Raw genomic sequence first — 24,368 nt, forward strand, 5'->3', positions numbered from 1 at the left:
GACATTTATTTTATTTTAAATACATTAGTTATATTACCCTAAATATTTTGTGTAGATACAAGAATGCTAACCCGGTAAAGATACAGCAAAACTTTATTAAGACCGCTTTAGGAACAAATCAAATCATTTTATTAAATATTTTGATTTGTGTTTAAGCCTGCGCCACTGGAGAACTTAGTCAGTTTTTCTAGTAGGTATACTCGTATAACATATATTTCAGTTTATAATGAAATATAACCGGTTTTCAAGTATATCCGGTTACTTTGTTTTTTATACCCTCCTTTATATCTATTTTAACTAATTCTGCAATTCTGACTGAACTGGGTCATTACATTGGTGTCAAATCATGTTGTGCGCAACCAACGCCAGCCAGTCGTGCAGTCTAACTAAGAAGAAAAAGCATTTTCACCACACTAGCTTGTAAAGGCTCTTGATTGTTCAACTGATGAGAAAGTTGCATTTTATCCACATGTGGGGCAAAGTAATAAAATGCAAATTTCGAGTTGTTTCCGTTGGTTGGTAGAATTGACTTTTAAGTTACGATTTTGAATGATAAATACACTCGTGGTTCAATTTTGGAATCTTTTGCTTACTCCGGTATCAGTATTAGCACGATTCGTTAAACAAGTTTGCCGCCGAGTAATACAAATAAGTATTATACATTCTCCTAGATAAAAGATGTTCAAATTTAACCACGGTGTGTCAGCCTTATAAGTTCAGAAAAAATTACAGTTCAAACGCTAAGTGTCACACTAATGTATTATATAATAAACTCATTAAAAGCAATGCAACTAAAATAAAATGTTTATATAGAGAAAGATTAATAAAACAATCAAAGTTAATGAGTAAACAGCCGTATCAGGTTTTTAATTATATTCTCAAGAAAATAGTCGATCTGAGTGACATGTATGAATATTATATAACTGCATAACTACATTTAAATGTTAAGTTATTAACCCTTATAAACGCTTTAATGTCATAAACACACCACACTCAAACGCCAAGCTCCCGGGCGCAAGGGAGCTAATGTAAACCTGACTCGAAAGTGTGAAGGTTACTTTGACAGCGTCCGCCATAACACCTATAGTTGTCCTTGGCGCCTCCCGCAAAATTATACTTTTTATTTTGAATTTTTACACGTTTTAATGAAGAGCAAATGCAAGGAAAAAAATCACTCGGAAACAAGACTATATCTCCGTGAGAAACTCCAAGAAAAACCTTAAAAGATTAAAATTGGCTCGATAGAAAAAAATCACGAAAACATGTTTAATTTTAATTTATTTTCAATTGTATTACGTTACCTACCCTGCATAGTATAACAATATAATTTTAGTGTAAAATAGCTAGTGCTATAGCCGAGGGATTTGACTAGCGAAATTTTAATGAGAAGTATACTTTCAGAGTTATTGAAGTATAAAGTTAAAACCCGCGCGATCGTCAGATCTTCCGTCGTAATTTACGTATGGCGCTATATTTTTGGTTCCTTTCAAATTTACTGCATTTACGCGCCGTCTTAAGTACAACGTGCTCTTCGAAAGAAAAAACGGATTGTTTTATCTAAGTTTTTGGGGTGTTTTTGGGGTGTCCCGTCGGAAATTTCCACATCGAAAAATTTCGGAAAGTCATATTTATGTACAAGTTGTAGATATCAAAAATAGTGGGGATCCGAAAAAAGGAGAATATTTTTCGACGCGACTTTTTTTTATGGTGCAGGTCGTTCTAGTCGGCCAACCCTCCAAAGTCCAAAAATTTTTCGCATCAATTTTTTTTTTCAACTTTTCCTAATCCGATCATGATACTGAATATGCCCTTAAACGGATCCCCACTATTGTGTTGGTAGGAACTGATCTTTTGAGTCTGAATTTGAAGAACTTGACTCGTTTTTACGACACTCGGCGGTTAAAAAACTTCCTAGTCTTTTAAATCCCGAGGCTTTCTTTATTCAGTCTTTTTTAAGAGCAACTCAAATGGACTCGAGCCTCCGAATAAAGTCTGCGGAGTGTTAGGGTCGGCAACGCGCATGTGACTCCTCTGGAGTTGCAGGCGTACATAGGCTACGGAGACTGCTTACCATCAGGCGGGCTGTATGCTTGTTTGCCACCGACGTAGTATAAAAAAATAACTTGAGACTGTTGCCGTTAAGATGGAACATTCTTACGGAAGATGTTGCTTATGGGCCTCCATAATTGCTTATGGGCCACCGACGTAGTATTAAAAAAAGCCTCTAACAGTCAATCTCGAGCATATTCTTCCAGTAAGTAATGACAAGTGTTTACACGTATGTAGGTATACATACAGTTAGTGTTAATAATAGGTCCTTGGAATTCGCGTAACGCTAAGGTGGAGGTAAATAAACAGTTCGCTTGAGCTCCGTGGAGTGGACGTATTGAATATTTTACAACAGTATTTTAACCTCTTTAAGCTGGGCTCTTTAGTAGTCACCTAGTGACTAAACAACACCTAAACAAACACAGAATTGCGCATGTCAAAAAATAAATATTATAGGGACATTCTTGCACAAATTGACCAAATCCCACAGTAAACAAAAGAAGGCTTGTGTTGTGCGTACCTACTCAGACAACGACATATATAATACACAATTTGACTATGGTCTTCCTCCCGCGGGCGCTCCGGCTGTGGAATGAGCAGAGGGTCTACAGTACAAGGTTCCTCAAAAAAGGAGTGTACAGATTTTTAAAGGGTCGGCAACGCGCATATAATATGTCTGGTGTTGCGGGTGTCCATAGACTACGGGGACTATAAAAAAAACTATGGTCAAACATTACACAGTAACTTTACGATCTGCCTGATTTTATAATCAGCCGCGGCATGTATATTATCGCCTAGCTAGTGGCCACATGAAACAAGCTTTGCCTAATTTGAGGTTATATCGATCTATGTAAGTTTGTCCCCAAAATATTTAATTTTTACGAAGTATAACTTGTAAAAATTGATCATTTTACTGCATTTTTTCACTGTGACACTTAAATAAATTGTCCAGCAAATACGTCGTCATAAACTCATAAAGTCAAGCAAACAGTAAGCGCTTGTTTACCCGACTACGGCCAACGCGAGGATGTCATGTTTACTACCGATTGCGTCAATGGAGGTTGATCACAAAAACCGGCCAAGATAGAGACGAGCTCGCGCTCCGAGGGTTCCGTACTTCGCACATGACGTTACGTTTTTTTTTGCTTGACTGCAGACTGCTTATGGGTTTACCTGTAATGTAATTTTAGACCCAGTCGTTTCAGATAAAGATGACCCCTTTTCATTTGATATATAATAACATGATATATATTACAAAACTTTTTCTCCTCATTTATGTATATATGTACACAGTTTATTGTACATAAGACAGGTTAAGACATGACTGGTTATTTACCCCCCCAAAAGTTGCCCTTATGTTTAAAAATCATTTATTTAGGTTAATTGTGTTAAGCGGTGGTGGCCGAGTGGATATGACGTCCGACTTTCAATCCGGAGGTCGCGGGTTCAAATCCTGGCTCGTATCAATGAGTTTTTCGGAACTTATGTACGAAATATCATTTGATATTTACCACTAGCTTTTCGGTGAAGGAAAACATCGTGAGGAAACCTGCATACATCTGAGAAGAAATTCAAAGGTGTATGTGAAGTCCCCAATCCGCATTGGGCTAGCGTGGGGACTATAGCCCGAGCCCCCTCGCACATGAGAGGAGGCCTATGCCCAGCAGTGGGACGTATATAGGCTGAATTATTTACGTTTATTGTCCGTCTTCGGGTGACATTTGGTACACACTTGTGTGTACCAAATGTCAATCGGTCCAGCAGTTTCGGAGCAAATAGGCTGTGACAGACGGACAGCCAGACGCACGAGTGATCCTACAAGGGTTCAGTTTTTTCCTTTTAAGGTACGGAACCCTAATATGAGGTATATTTTAACTTGAGATCTAAGGAAGATCGAACACGGCGACTATTTGCAGCGATTCAGTAGCAATGCAGTCGAAAATCGCCGCGATACAGTTCATACCCTCGCACGCGTATACATTCTGCATCGCTATCACGGTACAGGCCGCCAACGTGCCAAGCCCCTACGCTCCGTAGCAATCGAAACGCAAACTGTCACTGTCTCACTAATTTGGAAGAGTGATAGAGACATAGCGTTTCGCTGGCGTAGCTATAGTGATTGTCACCTTGGTTAGGCCGGCAGCATCGCTACAGTCGCGTTACAGTCTGTCTGTCTGAGAGTGCTTAGCAGCGATACCACCACTTTTACTGTACCCGATGTCACCCGCGTATTCGGGCCGCTACAGACGATGCTGATCCCACGCCAAATTCCAGTCGGATTGCAGTCCGTTTGTATCGGCCCTTAGTAGCAATGCTGAATCAATATCGCGCGTTTGCAGATGTTCCTCGCGCTATCCCAGCTTTTTACCACCGCGCATTTGAGCCTGGGTCGGCTTGGAAACTAATCCCAAGAATATGCGAAAGCACTAGTTTTCACGAAAGCAACTGCCATCTGACCTTCCAACCCAATCTAGACCTTATTGGGTTAGTCCGGTTTCCTCACGAGATTTCCTTCACCGAAAAGCGACTGGCAAATATCAAATGATATTTCGTACATAAGTTCTGAAACACTAATTGGTACGAACCGGGGTTTGAACGACCTCCGGATTAAGTCGCACGCTCTTACCGCTAGGCCACCAGTGCTTCTATCGATGCAGAAGCGATGCTGAATTAAAACAGTGCAATTTTCGCGAATTCGCGAAAATCGCGCGTTTTGCATCGCTACTGTTGCGCGGCGCGTTGTAAATGCGACAAGAGGCCACATGCCGCGGATCAGTCGCGCATTCACGAAACGCGGGGCTGAATCACTGCAAAAAGTCGCCGAGTGCGACCTCGCTAATATTGTAGTTAGTGTATTAATTAGACGGCAATTTCGTACTGGTCTGGTCAAAAATTTATTAAAGGTCAAATTACTACGAAGTCATTGATCTCTTCTCTATGTTAAACAGTATCTGTACCAAATTAATTTTTAACAAGCAGAAGTCTGTGAACGTGTGGTGTAGCATTGATGGTAGGATACTATAGATGTGCTATACCGCGTGCGGTCGTGAGGGACAGGACATATGCAATGCGATAAAATTAATAATAATAACACGCACTATTCGCCAACAAACTTGTCTTCAGTTTGACGATGCTTTTGTATGTATATAGTCATAAGTATTTTTGAAATAAAATAAAAACATTCCTGACAACATACCAAAATCAATCTACGTAATTTGGTTGGGTTATTTGCTACCCACCATAAACCACACTAAATTTACGGTGGCGAATTAAAATAATCGGACAGACAGACGGACATGACGAATCTATAAGGGTTCCGTTTTTTGCCATTTGGCTACGGAACCCTAAAAATGTGAGACTGCGACAAGGACAAACAATAATAACGCTCCCTCTGCTACTCCTGCTGAAAGATACATAAGACTATCCCGTTTTCTCTGTACTTAATACTAGATTTAAGAAATTTAGACTCAAAACATTCCGTTTCCACCAACACTACCAGCGTTTTTTTAAAGCATACCATTGTATTTGCCACACTTATGCAATTACATCGACAATGGAAAATCAGCTATTAGCCTTCATTGTATTCGAACGACTGTTTAAGCATTAACTGATAATTTAAGTTTAAGGAAAATGAGTCTTTTCTGATATAAATAAGCACTATTTTCCCGTGAGATCCTTAAATTACTCCAGCCAATGAAGGTGTGGGGATTAAGAAAAAATCTCCTGTAGTTATACCTTTCCATGCGATTTCTAAACATAATTATATTAATTATACTTTATGCTCATAATTGATATAATATCCACAATAAAAAGTACTAAAAAAATGCAAAAAAATTATACATAGTTAAGGACCTGCAATTAGTCTTAAGTTAATTGATTCTATTGGGTTACGACAGGTAAGCAATTTGTATGAAAATGTTGGTGTAAGTTATAAACTCATATATTTACCCATTAAGTATAACAAACACACTACAATTCACATGGCTAATCTTAGTAACTCAATGGAGCACAAAGATCCTAAACTACGCTTGATTACTTTTTTTGCACTTCACCCTAACCGCTTATGATTGGTTGTAACCACAATATTAGCACTTTTTTTACCTCTTATCATTTTCAAAACACAAAAAACCATTATATTTAAGTTATATTTTATTTTACATCATCATTTATAGTATTAAAAGATTTTATGTAAGAAACATTAAACGGCATTTTGGTAATAATAGCGAGCAATCGATACAATTAAGAATATTTTATTTATTTAAAAAATACTTAGTCCAATTCATTAAGTAAAGTGTTTTTTGGCAGTGTACTTGCTATCTTGCACAAATCGCACGAGAAAATTATTACTTGCTAAAATTCCAACAGCCTCATTGACTGGACTAATAAGCTGGAACAAATAATTTTTATAACAAAATGTATGCTTGAGAGAGGCCTCTCTCCAAAGGTTATACTTATAAAAAGACTTTATAAATTCGACCTTAATGAATCAGTAATAAGATTTAGTTTGCTGTGAAAATATAAGCTATTTAAAAAAGTGACTTTTTTATAAAAAGTACTAAAAATTTAAAATTACTTTGCGTTTTGAACATCGTTTTGTCTATTTGGCTAATCAAAAACAGCATGCCTTATGGGGCATTTACTTTTTGTAGACAATGGTAAAAAGGACTTGTATACATCTTTTTGAGCGGTTCGTCCGTTTAGATATATTCGTGGGTAGCAGCAATTCATTTCACAACAACTCTTAGTTCAATATGATCTCTTATCATTATGCCAAAGTCTAATTTAGACAAATCATGAAACATCAAATCGTTGCTTACATTTAACTATAAAATCTCCAGCTATAAGCTTGGTAAGCATGTCTGTTCAAAAACGCATAGTACTTTATGTATGAGTTCATATTGTTCTGAATTCTGCACCATACCCCCTCGATTCAACCTCATATTGCAAACTATACCCAGCACATCAACCTTCTGTTCTATACTTAGCTGTTTTATACCGTTAAGAATAGCTATAAGACACCCTGTACGACCAATACCTGCAGAACAGTGAACTATGGTCGCCGGTGACATATTTTCTTTACTAAAGTCTATAGGAGTTGATACACTTACACTTACATCTACAGAGTCATCCGAAGGTGGAAACACAAACTTGGAATCCTTCTTCGGACTCGCACACTGACACAAATCACTGTCACTATCATCAAAACTGTACGTAGTTTCTTTTAAAACGTCTAAACTTAAATTTAAGAGCGCGTTCACATCTTTAGGGCACTTATGGTCCGCCCAATTATGGAACCAATAATGGTACACCGTCACTGATTCATTTTCACAACACACATTTAAGTTCCGAATAGTATAACCAGGCTTTTTGATAAGACCTGTGTTTTTGATTTTGAAGCTCGATCCCACTTCTGAATCTGGACATTTGAAGACCATTTCTTCATTTATTTCTAACGGGAAGTATTTTTCGCACTTCTGTCGATTGTTCTCTATGAAGTTTGTTAGCATGACAACTTTCTGGATGCCTTGGGAGGTAGTATGGGAGCAGTTCTGATGCACCATCTTCCAGAAATCGTAAACCGTGTTCTGGAGAGGGCCTTGAGTGGCGATGTAGCAGTTCTTTGTGTATTCATGCCCCTGGAAATAAACAAATCGGTAAGTACAATAGTTTTGGCCGCAAATATTGTTTTGTACCATGAAGTCCGTAATACCTACATTTTTAATGTTGATGCAATCCATAAGCAAAGTAAAATAACAAAAGTACCCGAATAAAAGTCCTAAGAGCCCATCAAAGCTACAGTATCGGCCAATAATATATCACCTCCATAATATTTATTTTACACAGAGGTAAAATAGTAGGTATGAAGATATAAAAATTCGAAATTGAAATTAACCTGACAATTCATGTAAATACGTAGTTTGTGTGTGTATGCGTGTCTACATTTAATAAAAATGCCTTTAATTACATATAAATTATCTTACCTTAATAAAATTGGCATTAATGTATCCTTCGCCAGCCATCGCCGCATCAGACTTCAGTATAAACCTCGAATGCTCATTCGGCAAAATAGTCTTATATCTATTCTTCGGATGAGACCCAGAAACTATCGGCTTCTCCTGAAAGTTTGTCGGCATGTCCCAAAACTCCTGATGTAAATTCCTTAGCAAAGTTTTCTGGTATTCCGAACAAGGATGCGATACGTCAGGTATCATCATCTGAGGGTTTTCCTTTGTCAAATCAGCATCAACTTTATTAGAACAGCAATGCTGCCCTTCCGTCGCACTATGACATTTAACTTTAGAATATCCATTCTGAAATACGTCATTTAAGTCTCTTAATTGTTGTCTAGTTAATACGCTCGACGCGTTTTGAAGATGCTGCATATTTGCCAAATAAAGTCTAAAGTCTTCAGACGTACTTTGTGGACTTAAAGGTTTAGTTGTGATGTTTCTAACGAATCCTTGCTGGAAATTTGGATCTTCCTGTCTTCCGAAAGCGTATATGATCTCATTTTCTTGGTCTCCACAGACATATGTTAAATTTTGAGGACATTCATCAGTGCTATAAGAATTTGACCATAGATTGTCATGAGAACCGAATCCAACGCATTTGTTTTCTCCAGTTCGTCGCATGCGAGTTTTATAAGACATTGGTATTAAGTTTTCCGTGCTTAGAGATTTTCTATGTTTATCTCTATGTGGGAGCTCTTTTAGATTACTATCTATAAGACGCTCATCAATTTCTATGTCTCTTGGTTCTTGTGGTTGTATGTTTAAAGTCAAAGAAGTATTTGAACTTCTTCTTTCTAAAATTCCCTTTTTCTCTGGAGGGTTATCAATGCTTTGGTTACTATTATACCGGCTTAAATTGCATGTAGAGCCATTGAGATTATAGTTCGATATACTAAGGCTCCGGTTCACAGATAGCTGTGGGTTTGAGTTGTTTATGTTTAAAGTTAGCGAAGTATTTGAGCTTCTCCGTTCCAGAAGCCCCTTCTTTTGACCAGGTTTTGCGTCTTTATTTAAAGAACTGTTGCTAGAATGTCTGCTCAAAGTGTTATTTGGCAATATATTTAAAGTTAAACTGTTGTTGGAACCCCTTCGTTGTAATAAGCAGTTTTTGGATTCTCCAGACACATTCGTATTTGATGAGCAGATGACTCTAGTAGTTGGTGTGAGATGTTCTGCATTTATTGAAGTATTTGAATCTCTTCGGTCTAAAGACAGTTTCTTTCTGCTATCTGAAGTCAAGCTGAAGTTCGACATGCTTGTTCTAACAGTCGTTAAGTTATGGCATGAAGCTCCGGAGCTATTTAAAGAACAATTTGAACTCTGCAAACTATGTGTACTGAGCATTAAACTCTGGTTAGAATTCCTTCTATGAAGTTTCTTGGCAAATTTTTCATCCTCCTCACTTGGTTCGAAATCGTCAGAAGTGACGCCTTCGGGCAATGTTTTTAAATTAGTGCTAGACACGCTTAGATTCTGCTTATAGTTGAGAAGATTTGAGCCTAAAGTTTGGCCAGATTCTTGGTGATAGCTCGGACCAGACACGTTGATTTCTGGCGGGTTTTCAGCAAAGTCTGACATGTTTTCGTCAAAAGAGCCCATAGTTCTACGCGACGGGCCAGGCTGGTATAGCATCAGATTTGCATGGTGTTCACGCAAAAAGATGCCACTGTCTTGACCTTTCATGTAAAGCCGGCGTTGCTCCGCGCTTTTCGACCCTGAATCATGCTTTATATTCTTCTGAGCTAAAATCCTTATCAACTGGCGTTTCGGCGTGTTAGGTACTGATATAGAATTCTGCGGGACGTCCAAAGTTTTCTTCTGTGGTAACGACAAGTTTACAGATTCAGAGGAATCTAAAGAAGTCGCTTTTACTTTCAGAGTAGGTGTTTTCACCTTCTTTTCTTCAGCATTTGTGTATAACTTTTCGAATTCTAATAGCTCTTTTTCTAAATCACTATCCCGTTTCGTCAGGTCTATTGTTAGATTTCTTAAGTTCTTTCCTTTTCGTTTCGTTTGAGTTTCTGCTGAAGATGTCGAACCTTCTTCTGTAGTAACTGTAATTTCGAATTCTTTTGGCGAAAATCTGGGCATATCTAAAAAGGATTGTGTATCTGAGCTTTGGCGTAAAGTCTTCTTCTTTAAGTCAGGACTCTTCGGTTCGTCCTCTTCAGACGTTTTATCCTTTACTGGCTCTTCCTCAAATTTAAACACAGGTTGATCTGATGGCGGTGTTTTGAGATGCCTTTCCATGCTTTCACATGAGGCGCTCACATCATTCTTATAAGCTTCATTCATTTGGTCTTTCATCTGCTTAGCTATAGGCAGACCAAGATTTTGTTCAATAATTTTAGCATTGTCGGAGTCTAGAGATATCGATTTGAGTCTCTGTCGTCTGGCTTGCGCGGTGTTCGGATTAGGGGTCAATTCGTTTCGCTCTTCTTTCGTTTCTATTTCTAATGTTTCCATTTTGGCACAGCAATCTACTACGTCTTTATTAACCTCTTCAGTTTCCTCGCATTTTGATATATTCAGTTCTATATTTTTGTAGTTTGTATCGCAACTATTGTGTCTGCGATATCGCTTGGCTTCTTTGTCTGCTGGAGGAGTGTATCTTTCCTTTTCTAAAGAGTTTCTCCCGCCATATCTTCTAGGTCTTGGAGACATTCTAGCAGCGCCCTCTTCAGGCAAAGCTGCGTCGAATGTGAAATAATTCTCCTTGTTGCAGCTATGGATTTTAGGGCTAGGTCTCGCGCTCAACACTCTAGGTGAGCTAGGTTTCTCCGGAGGGTTTCTATTCAAATGATCTCCAAGAGTCCTAGGTGACTGTGGAACATCGGCCTCTTTAGGCGTTTCGGGGAAGAATTTGGGAGACCTAACGGTATCGTAATAGACAGATTTAGGTGAAGGTTCGGCGAAGAACATAGGTGTGACCGCTTCGGGAGGCGTGAAGAATCTAGGAGAGCTCATGCAGTCAGTTAAAAGTTTGGGAGAGAAGTCAAATTTTGACTTATCTTTCACAGAGCAGTCGAGAACTCTGGGAGAATTCTGCATTTCTAGTCTCTGCTGCTGTCCCTCTAGATGAGGGTTTTCGTTGACACTGCATATATTCAGTCTCGTGCTGACGGACCTGAATCGGCGTAAATTACTCGGTGACATATCGCTCCTCTCCTCTTTAGGAGTGACAGGCTTATCCATATCTACGTCTATGTCAACCTCCGTTTCGTTAACTTTTTTAACGACTTCCGCGTCAAATCCGAAGACCTCTTCGGGTCCCCTGGTAAAAAACGGACTTTTCTCGTCTTTTTCCAGCGAAGGTGAGCGCGTCGCGCTATATTTTTTCGCTCGAGATTCTTGCGTCAACTCGCTTCCTAAATCCGACTTGATCTGGACTAGGGGTCTGGGGATGTTCGAATATTTGTAGTCGAAAGGTTTCTTTATGAGCCACTGTTCAGGAAGGGGTATTTTAGGGCCCTTGTAGGGCTCGGAAGGTCCGGGAGTTTGGTCCTGGGAAGTGTTGGGGACTATGATGATTTGTGGAGGGGGAGCTTTGTCGTCGTCGGCCGGCGCGTGGAGCAGGCGGGCCTCGGTGCGGCGCGCGGGGGGCGGGGAGGAGGGGGGAGGGGCGGCGGGAGGGGGCGGCGCCGGGTACAGGTGCGGGTGCGTGTGGGAGGGGGCGGCGCGAGGGGGGCGAGGCGCTCCGCACACTACGTGCACCTGGAATAGAGAGAATATTGCGGTTAATGACATGTGGAAAGTAGACAAATTTGGACATAATGCACCTAAAATTCATTACAATAAGTATATCCGAGCTCTTGTTTACGTGCATGCGTGCAGCTAACCTGTATTTACACATCAAAAGATCATTATTAAAGGCATTGAATAGCTTTATCTTTGTCTTTAAAATTGCTGCATGTTGTGTATTACATACCTGCTTGTGCCGCTTGCTGTGTCGGCACGCGCGTAGAGCCAGCAGCGCCAGCAGCGCGGCGAGCGCGGCGCCCGCGCCGGCCGCGGCGGGAGCCCACATGCCGCCGCGGCCCGCACTCGTGCGACGCTCACATCTGGAATTATACACACACTTACGTTTTTCTTTGTCAATCGACTTTATTTCAAATTATCTTTGATAATACTTTTAATTTGGGACGGACTCTAGAAATAAAATTCCTGGTCTGTACGCCTGTCATTATCATGTTCAAGTCAAATAAAGTGCAAAGGAATATCGGTTAAGAGGTCAGCCTCAAGATCTGGGTTAACCCAGTGGCCTTATTACGAATCAATACGTGTGACTCTCAGTACTCAGGTACAGAACAAGTAATACCTGCTTGTATTTTATTATAGTTCCCTTTTTTTAACCCCCGACGCAAAAAGAGAGGGGTGGGGAGAGAGAGGGGTGTTAGAAGTTTATTTTTCTATGTTAATGTCACAGCTGATGGCATTTTTCATTCTGTTATTTTAGAAGTTACAGGGGACACCCACATTTTTCCACTTTGGAAGTGTATCTCGCGCAAACTATTCAGTTTAGAAAAAAATTATATTAGAAACCTAAATATCATTTTTGAAGACCTATTCATAGATTAGATACCCCACACGTATGGGTTTGATGATTTTTTTTATTTTTATGACGTATTAAAAAAAACTACTTACTAGATCTCGTGCAAACCAATTTTCAGTGGAAGTTTGCATGGTAACGTACATCATATATTTTTTTTAGGTTTATCATTCTCTTATTTTAAAAGTTACAGAGGGGGGGGGGGGACACATTTTACCACACACAGCTAAAAGCTATACTGTTCAAACTTGGTAAGTAGATGTATTCTATGAACCGCATTATGATGTTTACACAAAAATAGAAAAAAAAACAATAAATTTTGGGGGGTACTCCATACTTAGAACTGAAAGTCAAAAAATCTTTTTTCATCAAACCCATACGTGTGGGGTATCTATGGATAGGTCTTCAAAAATGATATTGAGGTTTCTAATGTCATTTTTTTCTAAACTGAATAGTTTGCGCGAGAGACACTTCCAAAGTGAAAAAAAGTGTCCCCCCCCCCTGTTACTTCTAAAATAACGGAATGAAAAATCTAAAAAAAATATATGATATACATTACCATGCAAACTTCCAACGAAAATTGGTTTGAACCAGATCTAGTAAGTAGTTTTTTTAATACGTCATAAATGGTACGGAACCCTTCATGGGCGAGTCCGACTCGCACTTGGCCGCTTTTTAAAATTGTGACAAACAAATAATTATTGTAATTATGTACTTGTAGAATGTATGTAGAAGGTAAATATATATTTATTTTTTCTGTATCAATTAAATATGTGATCTATAGTATTTTACAAACCCAATGGGTACGCTGACTGGTGTCATTTCAATACAATTTAGCGAAAAGTGGCGATTTTAACACCCTACACATCGAGTTTGAAAAAATACTATTAATTACTAATGGATGTCTCAAACATAAAATAAATGTGATATTTTAAGCAGGAATCAATTCAAATTTTATTGAATAGTCTTTATTAAATACTCGTCTCTACCAGAGACCTTGCAAAGAAAAACATACGTTTCACATTTCCGCAGCGGGGCGGAAGAGCGTGACGCACTTTTATTAATAGCAGTGTTGACAAACTCAATGGCAATAAGGAAAGGTTCTATACAGGCTGTGTGTAGTGTTGCCATGTTATTAAAGGGGTGAATCAACTTTTCTTTGTCACTCGTTGCCATGGTTACACGTTCCCCTGGGTCACTCTTATTTATTAGGTTACTCTATATTTTTTGCGACCTCAGAATTAAAGAGGCAGTGGGGTGACACTCCTCCTTTCGGGCATTCTCGGCTCTGTTCGGCTCAGCATTGTTCAGGGCAATTATTAGGGTTGGCACAACTTGACGTCGCTTGCACGACCACAGATAAGATAATGACTTGAATTTTGACAACACTCAAGAGCTGAAAGGGATAGTGCCATACATTATAAAGGGACAACATGATTCTTCCCTGAATCACTGTCAAACTTCGGGTTTGTAGGAAGTGTTATTTCTGTGACAGAGAGATTTACACTATGAATGCTGTTTGGAGCGTCAGGATAAATTTTAAATTAAAAATACATAATTATAGCCCATTTAAATTATTATTTATTTGTTTAATTTTCATTTCATAAAACAAAACAGTTATTCGTGTGATGAGCATGGATATTTGTTCCTGAGTCATGGGTGTTTTCTATTTATTTAAGTTTTATAAATATTTATATATTATATATATCATTGTCTAAGTACCCTCAACACAAGCCCTATTGAGCTTACTGTGGGACTTAGTCAATTTGTGCAATAATTTCCTATAATATTTTTTTATTTATTTAATATCAACCTTAACTATTTAGTAATTAAATTGCTATCTCATTCTCTCTTTTTTATTGTAATTGTATAAAATGCATTTTCAATATAATCTTGTAATGTGGATGAATAAAGACACTGGGACATTTTTGTGACTTTCCCCTCCGCCTCCCACTCCATAAACGTGTGACGTAATTAATGGACGACCCCCTATGACTATGAGTCTATGACTACTGAGTCATTACCTTAGTACCATAGGGTAGTAAACAAATCACAACCAATACAATTTCTTTTGTAGACACTTCTTTTTTCTTGCATTTTATGGTATTAGGCGGGTCCACACAGAGCGAGCGAGCGAGCACGCACGTCAATTTCCTCACGCACAAACCGGCTGGTTTGTACGTGAGGAAATTGCCTCGCGCGTATGCTCGCTCCGTGTGGACCCGGCTAATTATAAATCGCTAAAAGTGTAAAATGTGATAAGTAGCCCCACACTCAATTGAGTTTATAGTTTTATACGGTAATAACGGCCAGACGGCATTTTATGTTGATAATAAACAAATAATAATAAATATAGAAGAAAGACTGCACTTCCTGAAGCTCACAACCTTGAAAGAGCGCAGAGAATGTGGAGACCTGATTGAGACATACAAAATACTAACCCAACACTATGACCTCAAAGATTTTCATAAGATGCTAGAGCGCAACCATCTGAGAGGTCATCAGTATAAGCCGGTGTCTCGCAGCTCCTACAACAATCCTTATAGACACTTCTTTAGCAACAGAGTGGTCCAAATTTGGAACAAACTCCCAGAGGATATAGTATCGGCCCAAAGTGTCAATGAGTTTAAGAATAAATTAGATGCGCACAATGCAAATTCTACTCAACACTGAAAACTTTATTGATGGCTCTGGATACAGGCATTATCAGTTTTTTCAACTGAATATAAATATAAATATTTATAAATACTTAAATACATAGAAAACACCCATGACTCAGGAATAAATATCCATGTTCATCACATGAATAAATGCCCTTAACAGGATTTGAACCCGGGACCATCAGCTTCATAGGCATGAAGAATAAAGACATACATAATACATGAAGACACAACAGGCGGTCTTATTGCTAAAGAGCGATCTCTGCCAGATAACCTATAAATATATTATTTAGTTGTAGGTATAAGTTGGTCGCTATTATTATTGTGAAATAAAGATTTTATTTAGTGAATATTGTCTATTTATATTTAATGTTGCTATACCCTCTCGGAGTTCATGTTGAGACTGTACTTCGTTTTAAGCTATAAATAAGCATCAAATGTAACACATGAAATGCAATAAAATATTTGTCTTTGACTTATAAATTTGAAGTGTGCTTCTGTGTAAATATGTGTAATGTGTAATGTACCCAATGGATGACAATTAAGCATGAAATCTTTATGAAAGTCAACTTTTTTCACTTTTTTTTAATTGCAATATTGTGTATAGTTCATGAAACACCAAAACCAAGTTTTTATTGAACTTTAATACTTTTTTTCTGAAAACCCCCATATAAAAAGGGACCGGGTACTTTACTATATGGTGGTAGTAGCAAACAATGATATTTAAGATGAAGGGTAGGTACATGACCAAATTTAGATAAAGTCTATTAAAACAGATAGCATTTACTTTTTCTAGTTTTGTTTAAGGTATTTTACGCTTTTTTCAGATAACTTACTCAGAACAATACATGATCCACACCAATGACTCAATTTCAATACTTTCAATTTCCATATTTTGAAATATTTACTGCACTACACACAACTGAACCACACAACTAAAATGACATCACTACTAATCTCCCATCTTCACAACATTATTTAACCTCCAATTTGTGCTGATAATATCGTGCCAGACCAATTCCACACTCTGTGGCGACCGTAAGGACGCGAATCGCGTGACGAATGGAATCTATTTACAGCTACTGACATACTCGCTTGTCTGATCGCGCAAATACGAGCAAAAGACAACGAAAATGGCTTCTAATTGTCTTTGTTTCACCTTAACATCGTTAAAACACGATCTTTAGACATAATAACGATGTATTTATGAGGTTTGGATATAATTTACGACGAGAAACTACGAAGATAAATTATGTGTTTTAAAAAAAATATTACGTGAACATAAAATGAGTTAGAGCATTGAAAATACTAGATTATAACGCTACAGTTATTTAAGTTTCTAAGAGTATATAATTATAATGCAAAAAGTCAGAAGATTAAGAGAATTTTTGCTAAATATTACTTACGGTGCATTGACGTTATTGTCGTCAATACTTGCAGTTTTGAACGCTTTTTAACACAATAGTCAACTATTTGTTAGCACAAAACACTTGTTTTATGGCACCACAATACTTCACTATCACTAAATTTTCGTTTATTTGGTAAATTTCATCGTAAATTTGTTCGTTTTTATCGTAAGCACTACTCGTCGAAGTTTTGACGTTCAGCTAGTCAGCCATTTTTCTTTCGGGACAACAAAAGCAAATAATGTTGCCAGCGTAAAATTTTCAGCTCCCCTACACGAAAATCTAAAAATAATATTTTTATTATTGTTACCTTTTTTAGGTATTTATGAGAATAAGCTACTTAATTCAACAACGATTAGTCCTCACTTAATCTAATCTGTAATTATAAATACTCATCAACCTATCAGCCTTTTATCGCTCACTGGTGAGCAGGGGGCCTACCGCGAAAACCGAAATTCGCAAATTGCGGGGATCTTTCTCTTTTACTCTCACTAAGACGTAATTAGAGTGACAGAGAAAAATGCCCGCAATTGACGAATTTCGATTTTCCCGGTAGCCGCCCAGGCCTCTCATCGAGAACGCCACTTGTTCCGGTTCGGGACCTACCGCGAAAACCGAAATTCGCTAATTGCGGGGATCTTTTTCTTTTACTCTCACTAAGACGTAATGAGAGTGACAGAGACAAATGCCCGCAATTGACGAACTTCGATTTTCGCGGTAGGCCGCCAAAGCTAATCTCATCCAGAAGTGAGCCGCAATCTTTCGAATCTCGTCCACCCAAATACTATACATACTACTAATACTATATATTGATAAAAGTACATATTTCCAATAGTATTCGATTTTATGATCAGAAAATGAGACGTCACAGCAACTGGCTATGGTTTTGTGAAATCGTTATTGACGTCACGAATACATTATTTGCACAAGTCATCATAAATACAACATGCTTTGTAATAACTTATCATCATACGCTAATGCGATGCTGTGGTAATCAAAATATGACAAAAAACGTAAATCCATCGTTGTAGTTGCAGCAAGTGAATACTTTACCTATTACTGACACTAATCTTTATTAAGTAAGTAGGTAAATAGACAATTTGAAATCACGTAAATATGATAAATACCTACCTCAATATTAAAAAAAAAACTCTAGTCTTTATTTAGGTACAATTTAAACTTTGACGTTTTGCATGCATTGTTTGCATAATTAGCTAAGCGGAATAGGAGTTAAAATTGATCTAAACGCAACTTCCCTGTTCTGTTTTGAGAACGAATGCAAATCTTAATTAAATACTTTTACCCCATAAGCAACAAAGAAAGTTTTCCTTTAACAATAAAAGCAATAGCTGCTCACCTCCCATTTTATTTATATAATTAAATGAATAAAAATAAAATGAATAAATATTTGGGGACAATCTTACACAGATCGACCTAGCCGCAAACTAAGTAAAGCTTGTACTATAGTAGCTTGAACATAGGGATATAGATAATTACATACTTATATACATAGAAAACATCCTTGACTCAGGAACAAAATATCTATGCTCATCACACAAATAAATGTCCTTACCGGGATTCGAACCCGAAACCATCGGCTTAACACACACACATATATACACAATAACAAGCCATGTTAAATAAATGCCGAATAAAGTAGTCTTCATAAAGTTTCCTTCAACGCTCCAACTATAACATGATGTCGAGATTTTCTGGAGGGATTACAATTCTTAAAAAAAGAATTGTACATCTCTACGATTGTAGTAGACCACTGGTTACGGTGCCAGCTTTCCTTCAAGCGGGCCGTATACTTGTATGCCACCAAATTGGTTTAAAAAAGGTACAGTTGTACAGTCGCCATCAGATCTATCAACTTGGCCAAAGAGTTAACAAATAAATGAACAAGCCTCAAGACGCTAGTTATGCATGAACTTTTTACCATCTTGGACGCTTCGATATATCTGATTTGATAAAGAAAGTCTTTATTCTTCAATTTAGACTTACTGCCGTTCTAACACTTCTAACCCTACACATGTACACCACAGCCCCAAGAAGATACCGCCGCAAGAAACTTTGTTGGATGAATTAAAATATATGTATATCTACATCCATCAAAATCTTATAAATACGTAGTTCTTGTCGACAACTGTCTCATGTAGTCACGCCATGACGTGTCAGGTTCACACCATGAGGAAGACTCAAGGTATGCGTGACGTCACTCGTTATCAGGTACTATTGTAATGTTTCTGTGAAGTGGGAGGTGTCCCACTCGTATGTAATTAGCATGAGTCATATACTAATGTGTTACAATATGTAGTCACAAGGGGACATATTTATTTAATAATTGGGGATTCGAGGTACTACTAATTGGGAAGCACAAACTAGTTGTTCTAGTAACTAGTAATTCCATAATAATGAATAGTAGTTTTTCGATAATATATTTAATTAGAAACCAACTACAAACATGTGAACTTGTGTACATTTCTTCACCTTACAAACGTAAGATTTCAGATCTCTTTTTTTTGTTCATAAAAAAAATATATACTTATATATCCCAGATACTAAGGGCGTCCGCTAGCTGGCATGGGTGCAGGGAGCGGGTGAGCAGGCTAATAGCCTGCTCAGAGGCTAACAAAAGACAGTATGAGCGCGCGTGATACGCGCGTGTTTACCCTCCCGGCATATATATTTAATTTATTTATTTATTTATTTAAATTTTATTGCACACATAAAGAAAAATGTACAAATGGCGAACTTAATGCCAAAAGGCATTCTCTACCAGTAAACCATTGGGTCAAACAAACATTTGTACAAAGGTTATAATAAAGAAAACCCTCTAAACTCCATATTATAATTTAAAAAAAAGCCGCGTCTGTGCGCTCTCTACGTGCACCCGCAGCTCGCGGACGTCATAAAATGACAGTTCGAGTGCCCAATTTATCTAGTTTTATTAAAAGTAGCCTTCGTTCACGACTCCGTTTGTGTAGACCCCATGGCTGTGGAACCAACTAACAAAAAATCTTATTTTGGCTTCACGACATTTGTCTACTTGTAACTATCGTTTGTTATTTAAAGGCTCTACCATCTGTCTGTCAATATTTATACAACGGAACAGTTTTAAACATTTAGAAGATTTCGATTGGGAAATCACTCATTGACTAATTTTAGTATTGCAGATATTGAAACAGAGTTTGTTTTTATAGCAGTCCATTTGGTTTCGCATTATTAAGCAGTCAGCTTTCTAACCAAATGTTTATATATCCTGTTTTCTTACCAAAACCTGTGGTTTTCCCGAGAATGCTATCATAGTATAGTAGTATGTACTAGTAGTAGTTTGTATAGTATGTTTGTAATTTGAACGGATTTTTAAGCAAACAATCGGAATTCAAAAGCATCAAGTGTGACAGTGTCCCTACAAAGTTAATATTTTCATATGAAACTTGACGTTTAGGAAAGTGGTACTGTCACACTCTGCCACTGCAAAGTCTATGCAGAGGTACTGGTCCAAATGTACAAATTTTATTTTAAAGATTCAAGGATTGCGGAAACCTTTTAGGGCCAATATATTTATTACAGACAAACATATTTTAACTATTTGAACTATTTCTGTGTAGCCCAATGGTTGACTGGTAGAGAATGCCTCAAGGGGTTAAGTCCGCCAGTTATACTCTTTTTTTTGTAAATTTGTGCAATAAAATTTAAATAAATAAATATATAATGAAATAGTTTTTTAGTTTCGTATTTTTGTCAAGTCCTACCCTATCAAATTCTCCCGAGTTCCAGGGAATGTTTTACCCCATTCCACCCCCGTTGCTCGGGGCTCCATTGAGCTGCGCGCCTGCGCGGACGAGGGCGCGGCCCTAACTAGGGCACTGGGGCATCGACTGGCCCGAGCCTAGGTCACCGGTGCACCTCTATCCACCTTCCAACTACAAAAAAGCTTAAGCATATACAAAAATCAAGGAACTCTGAACTTTAGCGCGCTTTCTCACGTTTGTTTTTTTTCGGGGTTGCCAGGCGTTTCAATCGTTTTGGGATTGCGGGTAAAATCGATTGATAAAGAGGAGGTAGTATTTTGTTATTGTGCAAGTTATTGTAATTTGAACTTTATGGCATCGTAATATGGTTATGTTTTAAAAAGGCAATGATGTGAGATATGTTTTTTCGTAATGTTGTCCTAGTTTTCATTGAGGGTAGATGGGAAATCATTGACGAGTGTCGCTGTCGTTGGTTATGATTAATTGCAAATCGCAATGGTTTATACAAGATGTTGGAGCAGCTTAATATGTGTATTAATAAAAATAAAATAAAAATCTGTGTGTATGCAATAAAAAAAACATAAGTTCACTAAGTTTTGTAACAGCTATACTAACAACACATAAATTTAATTAATTTCTTACAATACAATACAAATCCTCTTTATTGCACAACCTCTGAAAAAAAATGTACATGGAAACACATAAAAAACATGAAGATAGAGGTAAACAACAGGCGGCCTTATCGCTACAGAGCGATCTCTTCCAGACAACCTACCTAGAGGATGTCTAGAAAATCGCTTTTTAGCGATAAGACCGCCTAGCTGTTGTTTACCTCTTCTTGATTATTTTGTTTTCTTTGTATTGTTTTCGGTATTGAGGTGTGCAATAGAGAGTATTTGTATTGCATTTGTATTGTATTGTCCTTTGGAGTGAATAATTGCGATCGGGTAATTCCACGAGACTGTAACGTCAGTTACCACTTTAAGATTAAATAGTATTGTACTTATAGAGTAAATCTTGTTTAGACATGCTATTTTGAAGTGCCAAGTGAAGATTTATGTTTAACAAAACCGAGAAAAGTATGTGGCAGATATTTTTTCTTAGTTTCGTTCACCATTGAAAAATACACATGAGGTTTTCTTATACCCCCCTCCCCCAACGTGATCTGTCGTGATTTAATCGTGACCCCCTCCCCTCCCCTCCCCCCTATCGAACCTCGCGTGATTTGTGCACAAGCCCTAACTTTATACCTATAAGGACCATGCGCGTTGGTGGGTCTGCATGTACATTGACTCTTCACGCCAAAGCAAGTTCTACCGTTCTCGTAGGTTCTGCCATCTTGTAGGCTACATTGGAAACATAAACTTCACATTTACACCCTCGCGCCAAAAATCTGACGTCTCCTGTGCTGCCCCCTACAGTTTATGCACGCTCCCTATTGGCTACGTGCGAAGTGCATGGTAGGGGTAAACCCAGCGCATTGGTAAAAATATGAACTATTAACTGCGGATAGCGTCGTACGGTCACGTCTGAAAATACCGATACGAAAAAAGTACCAAAAATATGTATACACGACTTTATTGCCCATATATTAAGGTAGTGTATACAAATTTTTGCCACATTCTTTGTACAGCTCAAGTACAGTCACGTCTGAAAATATCGAGACGTGACTGTACTAGTTATAGGCTAGAAATGAAACTTTAATTAACGATTACTCCTGAAATATTCATTTAAATTGTATGGTGTAAGATATCATTGTAATCTGTATGAAATGTTTAATATAACTAGCGTATTTAATTTGATAATTACTAATACTGTACGAGGTGCGGTCCAAAAGTGTCCGGCCTAACAAAGAAAACAAGTAAATATATTTACAAAACCTTTTTTATTTTTCGATATAGTCCCCCTCTATTTCAACGCACTTTGCAGATCTCGTGATAAGCATTTCTATCCCCTTAAAAAAATACTCTGGAGTTTTGTCCTCAAAATGGGCGAAAACAGCTTGAGCCACTTCATCATCCGAAGAAAATCGTCTTCCCCTTAAGTCTGCCTTAAGTCTCGAGAACAGATAATAGTCGCTTGGGGCCAGGTCGGGGCTGTAAGGCGGGTGGCGAATTTCCTCGAAGCCACATTTTGTTACAGCAGCTTTGGCAATTGCAGCGGTGTGAACGGGAGCATTATCGTGGAGAAGCCGAACACCTCTACAGAGTTTTCCACGTCGCTTCTGCTTGATTGCCTCTCGTAATTGCTCAATAAGGGTGGCGTAGTAAGTGCCATTTACCGTGGTATTCCTTTCTTTTATATCAATCATTAGTATTCCGTGACAATCCCAGAATACCGTTGCCATTATCTTTTTGGTGGATTGCGTTACCTTGGCCTTTCTAGGCGGCCTTTCACCAAGACGGCGCCACTCCATCGATTCCCTTTTCGACAGAGGATCATAGTATAAAACCATGGTTTCATCTCCCGTAACAATCGACTCCAAATAACTTTTTCCGTAACGCCTATACGCATCTAAAACTTCTTGAGAACACGCTTTTCGCTCAGTTCGCTGCAAGCTCGAAAGAAGTTTGGGTACCCACCTAGCACTAACTTTATTCATGTGAAGATGTTCATGAAGAATCCTAAGTACTGAAGTTTTCGAAAGCCCGGTTCTTGCCGCTATTTCTTTAGTCTTAAGTCTTCGATCACTCAGAACTTCCTCTTCCACTAATTTGACACAGTCCTTGGTGAGTACTTCCACAGGCCGGCCGGAGCGAGGTTCGTCATCAATGGACTCCCGCCCTAAACGAAACTGCTTACTCCATTCTTTTACCGTGGAAAATGACGGAGAAGTATCCCTGTACACGGCATCTAACCTTTTTTTTATATCGGTCGGACTGACCCCTTCCTTTGTCAGGAATTTGATCACGGAGCGATATTCCAATTTGAACATTTCGAAAATTCTTCGACTTACTATCGTTAAAACGCCGTGAAATCAAAACAACAACCAACAGAAATCCCAAAACCATACACGAAAAAGCAGAATAAATGACAATCGCGATGACATATTTTTTATTTTTTTTTAAGCCGCCAAATTTCTCCAGCCAGAAATTTTTGGACCGCACCTCGTATCTATGTAAATAGCTTCGCAAATGCCACATATGATGCGATCTTTTTCTAGAAGTTAAGAATGGGTAAAGTTATCCATAAAAGATAGACATTCGACATCGCGGACTTTTTTGTAGACCCATGAAAGAGAGACCACCCCACCATACATTGTGTTGTTATAGCCAAAGAGCATTAAAAAGACCAAGAGTGCTCACTCCATACAACGGTTTTGTTACCAAAAATACTATTATTTTCGTAGTCTACATCTAGCGTCAAGTAGCGGAACTCTCAGTACTGCTACTCGACAATAGATGTCGCGGCAAACAAATGCTCAACGCTTTTCAGCTAATATTATCACCAGAGTAAGCGTAGGAGTTGAAAATAGAGTTCCGGTTACTTTAGTTATAATATTAGCGTACTTGTTATAGCTCAAACGGATTAGGCAGCGTTTTCTAATAAAGCTCCTGGCCAGCTTGATTTTTTCGACAACATCGTTATATTTCAACCAATTTGCATCAAACCATTACAAGTATACCTAAACCTTCCTCAAGAATCACTCTATTGATAGATGAAAGTCGTATGAAAATTCGTTCAGTAGTTTTTAGTTTTGGAGTCGTTTTATAAGATGTAGTGAATTGACGTTTTCTCCTAGACTTGCGGACGCTTATTCTAGAAGGGGATAAAATTAGGAAAACAGCTAATTTTAATATGCGTTTACTTCATACAAAAATAATGTTACATTCGTTATTTGTATGACACATTTGTTATTGCTACTTCAGAAAAGTGTACATATATTATATTAACAAAGACGGTCATCAAATTGGATTTGGATCCGCGCGTTACTC

At 38.1% G+C, this 24,368-nt stretch overlaps 1 protein-coding gene across 2 annotated transcripts; it reads right to left on the minus strand.

Annotated features, from left to right (window-relative positions):
- Positions 1-281: 281 nt before the first annotated feature.
- On the minus strand, positions 282-18,748 carry LOC133533108 (uncharacterized). Of its 2 annotated transcripts, none has more exons than XM_061872063.1 (4): positions 16,676-18,748; positions 11,989-12,121; positions 8,031-11,774; positions 282-7,685 (listed from the first exon to the last, which is right to left on the minus strand). In XM_061872063.1, exons 2-4 carry the CDS (start codon positions 12,085-12,087, stop codon positions 6,888-6,890), a joined length of 4,641 nt encoding a protein of 1,546 aa, XP_061728047.1. In that variant the 5' UTR covers positions 12,088-12,121; positions 16,676-18,748; the 3' UTR covers positions 282-6,887. The 2 variants fall into 2 exon arrangements, with proteins under 2 accessions (XP_061728047.1, XP_061728045.1); XM_061872061.1 differs by lacking the exon at positions 16,676-18,748 and adding an exon at positions 16,106-16,555.
- Positions 18,749-24,368: the final 5,620 nt, after the last annotated feature.

Source organism: Cydia pomonella, chromosome 28, assembly GCF_033807575.1.
Source record: "Cydia pomonella isolate Wapato2018A chromosome 28, ilCydPomo1, whole genome shotgun sequence".
Classification (NCBI taxonomy): Eukaryota; Metazoa; Arthropoda; class Insecta; order Lepidoptera; family Tortricidae; genus Cydia; species Cydia pomonella.